General features: G+C 40.4%; 1 protein-coding gene across 1 annotated transcript; it reads left to right on the plus strand.

Moving 5' to 3' along the window:
* The first annotated feature begins 3,675 nt into the window (after positions 1-3,675).
* Positions 3,676-5,788, plus strand: LOC116181181 (probable cytochrome P450 6a14). The gene is made up of 3 exons (XM_031501462.1): positions 3,676-4,825; positions 4,867-5,112; positions 5,162-5,788. The coding sequence occupies exons 1-3, from the start codon at positions 3,739-3,741 to the stop codon at positions 5,323-5,325; spliced, it is 1,497 nt and encodes a 498-aa protein (XP_031357322.1). The 5' UTR covers positions 3,676-3,738; the 3' UTR covers positions 5,326-5,788.
* The last annotated feature ends 212 nt before the right edge of the window (positions 5,789-6,000 follow it).

The following is a 6,000-nucleotide window of genomic DNA, read 5'->3' on the forward strand; positions in this document are numbered from 1 at the left end:
CTGATTTGTCTAACCCTTCTGCTTTTATCCCTCTGACCTTTATGATCTGTTTCATTTCCCTAACCCGTTTGATCCCGCTGATCGCAGTAATGTTTCTGGTTCATTTGTTCTCATCGATCTCCCTGATATATCTGGTTTTTCTAATCCTTGTAACCCCCTAATCCCCATGATTTCTTCGATCCACTTGATTCATTAAATATTTTAATCGACCCCTCTGATATTTCTTATCTCTCTTTTGATCATTTTGATCCTTCTTATCTCTCTGGTAATTCTAATCCGTATAGTTCTTTTCTTCTATCTTTTGTGATTCTTCTTATTTTTATGATCTATTTGATCTCCCTAAACGTTATGATCCCCTGATATCTATGATGCATCTAATTTCGTTAATCCTTTGATCCTTATGGATCCTTTCAACCTTCTATTCCCCTTAGTCTTCTTGATACATATAATCTTTTCGTTTTTTTTTATTCCTCTGATCCCTCTGACCGAACTGATCTTTCTGACGAATTTGATTCCCTTATCCCTGTGGTGCTATTGATCAATTTGGTCTTATTAAACTTTTGATCTTTTTATCTCTCTGATCCCTCTGATCTCTTTATCCTCTGAACCCTTTAGGCCTTCTGACCCTATGGTTCCTCTGATTCCTCTTAACCCCTCCAAACCCTCTGATTCCGATGATCGATCGATCGATCGATGATAGCAATATTTCTGAGTCCTTTATCATTTTGATCGTTCTGATTCTTTTGACCCTTCCGTTTGTTTCTGCCATTTGATCATTTTGATCCTTCTGGACCTTTTCCCTAAACTCTATGATCCCTTTGATCTCTTTGTACCTTTGATCCATTGATCCGTCGATCCGTTTATCCCTCCCTATGATCCCTATGGTCCCTTTTAGCCTTCTGACCTGACTGATGATGCATTTGTTTTTTTTATTTTCTGATCTTTTCAATCTCTGCGACTCTTCTGATTCCGTGATTCACCCGATTCCTCTGATCTCTCTGATCCACGATTCTTTCTGAGTTCTCTGATCCTTTTTATCGCTCTGGTCTAGTTGACCTCTTTTACCTCTCTGACCCTATGATCCTCCTAATTGTATTGAACGCTGATCGCAATAGTCTTTCTGATTCCTTGTGTGATAATCCACCCTTAGGGTTAGGCAACACACCTTTACATCTGAAACAAAAATATGAAATGCTGTGTATATAACCAATCGGCCGTTTTGCGCAGATGCCGAACACTAGGGGATTTTCGTAACGAAGCAAGGGGAGAATGAAAAAGATGGCGACGGGGTCGCCGAAAGGTTTTTAATTCTTGATTATTTTGGTGGTGGTGTTTTTAAGGTGTATTTACAGGTGTTTACAGTGTGATGTTGCTATGATCCATTGAATAGTAACTAATGGGCGATCAACAATTAGTTGCTGTCGTGTCGCCTATAGAAGTTCAAGTTCAATACGATTTCCCATGTAAACAAAAATTCCAAAGGTGACTCGACAGCAACTCATTTTTGATCGTATAGTATTCCGTGAGGGAAATACCTAATGCAGTTTGACTGTTCGCTGTATCCGTTACTTTCTTATTCGTGGCGCGCCACAGTTCTTGTGCGTTAGCTATACGAAAAGGGGGGCTCACTTATTTGATGTTTCTGTGTGCGAGTGGTTCAACCTGTCTCCGTGGAGTAGGTACCTAATACAGTTCGACCGTTCGCTGTATCTGTTGCCTACTCGTCTCGTGCGGATTGCAGTTCTTGGCATCTTAGCAATGCGAGATATTTAAGGGCCCTCTCATTAACATTTCCTCTATTTAAAATATGTTCTGCTTGGGCGATAATCGATTTTCACATGAATACTTGCTATTGGTATTCTCACATGTACTTTTCGTGTGAAATTAATTTATGTTAACTGAAGGCTGGAGTAGAGCCACACCATTTCCATGTTTCCTATGTACATGCAATTTATTATTTTACGGGTTGTGTTACCTCAATTGATCGTACAGATATTTTGATGCGTTTTTGTACTGAATTGATTTATCAGGTTTTCCACTGCATTTATGATGTCTTGTGTATTTTGTTTTTATGAACTTGTTTAATTGCATTTGATTTGAATATCTGATTTTTATCATACGAGTACAATTTAAGATGTTTTACTTATGTGTATTTTCTCTTGCATTTTATTACTCTACGTGATTTAATTCATGTATTTGTGGTGGCCTATGCCGGGGTTTTTGTCCTGTAGAAGGTTTCCCTGGCATGGGTTTGTTGTGTTCTTGCCATTTCGTACGCACAAAAGTTTTGCCGTTTATTTAATTCCCTTCCCAATTATGTCTCACGTCCCAACACATACAAGAACCGATTACACAACGAAGGAGTTCATTCGTGCCCGGTGGCACCCATACCAAGCCGACTGCCATCCAAATTCAAAGGTTCCGCGAAACATCTATCGTTTCGACTTGAAAGGTAGGTGGCTCTGTTCGTAGTTTTTTTCCCAGAGTTGCCAACGGTAAGTATAGGGTAAGTCAACGTTTTTCAGTGTCGGCTTGATAGACCCCTAGAACCATTACCCTTGGTTCCCATTGATCCTCTCTAATCTCTCTAATCCTCGGAACCACCATCGACTAGGCGATCGATCGAAACAGGTTAAGTAAACATTTTCAAATGATGCAAATGTTTATCTGGACGTAGTTTTTTAGCGATGAATCCTGGAATTTAAGAGTTACGGGCCACAATTTTATCAACACAGTGTTACAGGAAATCGAAACGTTTTTTATATTATCCCAGACAGGCGAGATTTTCACTACGTAACAATTTTACATTTATTCCTACTACGAAGATCCCTTCTTTGGTTTCAAGAACAACAGACAACTACTCTGAACTCTTAACAATAGCTATTTATGGTAACCAAATTATTCTGGCGTGCATAATTAGCTCGTCCTTGATTACGTTTACGCTTTATGCTACAGAAACGCGATCACGATAACTGTTTATTACTTCCTCTTAATGTCGTGATAATCTGTATGTTTTCTGTGTAAATGAAAGTTTTTTCTCTTTTAACTGTAACATAAAATAAATAAAAAATAAGTAACACCACTTGTTTCTTTTTAAACTTCTCTGAAAATTAGTTATCTTTTTTTTACAACGTAATGGTTGTTAAGGTAACCTAACTAACCTCGCGTTTAGTGCTCGAAATAAAGCTAATATCTTGGACGCACTAACTATCTCGTTGGCCAAGACCGAGTGCATTTCAAAATCTCCCCGGATCCCTACTATCGTTTTTCATTAACTACTACCCCCAAAATTGATTGATCTATGAAACACGGTCATCTTTACTTGTTGATTCGTGTTCTTCATTTCTTTGGCTCTAGCTCCAGAGACATCTCGTTTCCAGACATGCGGAACTCATTATGAAATCAATGCTCTACAGATATTAAAAGACATAGAAAGGACAATCTTCAATTGCACCAAATGCTTACAGATTTACTCTTGGAAAATCGGTTAATATGATGTGTGTTTTAATACGTCCAATACAATGTTAGCAGGCGTTCTTTCTGCACCAACGTGGACAAGAACTTTGACCACAGACTACTCCCCGCTTTTCGCACGTACGCTGCCTGAATTGTAAACAGATTTCATCATAAAAGTAGCGAGGAGAAGATCCTTGAACGTTTATCTTTTAACATTTGAACTCTAAAAGTACGAACTACTCACTACAACAGTGAGAATTTACTATTCGACCTAGTGAAAACATGTCTCTCGCGATGATTATTATTTTAATTGTGGCCGTTGTTATCGTTTCACATTTGAGCTTCAAAGTTTGGTACCGAAGGGGTGTAAATTCCTTGCACCCGGTACCATTCCTGGGAAACCTGACCGGTGTTTTTGTTAATGGTGAAACCGTATTTGAGAGCATGGAATATTTTTATAAGTCCTTGAAAGGGGAAGGGAAACATTTTGGGACTTACTACCTTTTCGCGTACCCAACCTTTGTACCGATCCATTTGGAGCTTATCAAAAGAATGTTGATCACCGATTTTGAGTATTTCACTGACCATATTGCGCATTTGGACGAGAAGAACGATCCAATTACTATGAATATATTTAGTCTAAAGGGTGAGCGTTGGAGAAGTCTAAGGGAGCAGCTCTCACCAGCGTTCACTCCTAGCAGAATGAGGCTGGTATTTGAGAACTCAGCGGAATGTGCACGAAATTTAAGTAACTTAATAGAGGGCAAGGGGACGATTGCCATCCAAGACGTCTGTGAGAGGTACACGATTGATTTCATAATTTCCTGCTGTTTCGGTATTGAGAGCAAGCTGCTTCAGAATGAGGATTCGCGATTTCGAAAGCACGCGGGAGAGTTACTCTGTGCCGGGTCGTGGAGATCGGTTCTTTTCATGCTCAGCCTCATTCTTCCGCAGTTCTTTACGATATTTAAAACGAGGGTGTTTTCTAAACAATGTACGGAATTTTGGGTGAACGTCGTGAAGGAAACCGCCAAGCAGCGGGAAGGAAATGGTAGCGCTCGCAAGGATGTCATGCAGACTCTGCTTCAAGTGGCCAAAGACGACGCAATCACAGATGGCTCTCAGCGAACCAGCGGAGGAGTCACACTTTTGAGTTTCCCGGACATTGCCGCCCAGTGTTTCTTGATTCTTCTGGCTGGTTTTGAGGGACCGGCCACGGGGATCTCCTTCACTCTGATAGAGTTAGCGCTAAACCAAGAGTACCAGGATAATGCTCGAAATGAAATCAATTCCGTCTTGGCCACGCATGACGGGGAGGTTAGTTACGATGCAATTGCAGATATGAAGTATTTGGAAAATTGTGTTTTGGGTAAGTGGGAACGATCGCGGTCGTCTGTAGTCAGATTTTAGAAACTTTGAGGAAATTCCCACCGCTGTCGGTGAACACCCGCCTTTGTACAAAGGATTATCACATTCCCGAAACCGACGTCGTAATCAGAAAAGGAACGGCGGTTGTCATTCCGGTCTACGCAGTACACAGAGATCCAGAGTACCATCGCGATCCGGACAAGTACGATCCCAGTCGTTTCAATGAAGACAGTCGTCGCCCTCTCACCACCTTTATGCCCTTCGGTGGTGGTCCACGCACGTGCATCGGTAGGTTAACCTCTTCTCGTCCTACACTAACACGTGCTTTGTGTTTCAGGCGAAAAGCTCGGGATTCTGATGGCTAAACTTGCCTTGACAGTACTATTGAGGAGTTTCAGATTTCATGTACATCCTGATACCCAACCACCTTTTAGATTTGAGCCCACTTCGCTTATTCCCAAATGTAAGATACCTGTAAAGCTGATTGTTGAGAGAATATGATGTATTATTGACTAATCTTCTTCTTCTTGATCATTTCTCTCTCTCTCTCTCTCTCTCTCTCTGTTCCTGACTCTCCACGCACTCCTTTTCTACGCATCTTTTTCATCCAATTCCTTTTCTCTCCAAAACACAGTGCTTCCCCTTCCTCCTTGCTCCTTGGTATGTAAGGCGGCTTATTGCTATCAAACCACAAACAATCGAAACGTTATTGGTACTTTCAAAGCAAGCAAAAAATATCATGAAGAATAAATGTGAAGAATACTTCGCTAAGTTTAAATTTAAGGCGCTAAATTTAACTCTGCGGTGAGCGATGTAGGAACCAACTCAGCCAGGAACACCAACAGAGGGGATTTTGCTGTAGATGTACGCCATGAGCACGCCGCAGGCCGCCGGTTTTAGAGAATAGAGTTTTCCTTTCTTGTAGCGATACAATAGATTAAAATAAACGCTTACTTGTGCTGCATTTTTCACGTGTTTTTAACGAAAATAAATTTTTTTCATAAATCAATATTTAAAAAAAATTCCCTCTTGTATACCCCATCGCTTTACACACTGTATATATGAACTCAAAATATGAAAGATCGTACAATCAAATTACAAACCATCAACATCAAAATATTCGTAACAAAAAGTTTTTGGCCCGGAATGGGTGTCACTCAAAAATGAAAAGTCGTA

Source organism: Photinus pyralis, unplaced genomic scaffold, assembly GCF_008802855.1.
Source record: "Photinus pyralis isolate 1611_PpyrPB1 unplaced genomic scaffold, Ppyr1.3 Ppyr1.4_LG9, whole genome shotgun sequence".
NCBI lineage: Eukaryota > Metazoa > Arthropoda > Insecta > Coleoptera > Lampyridae > Photinus > Photinus pyralis.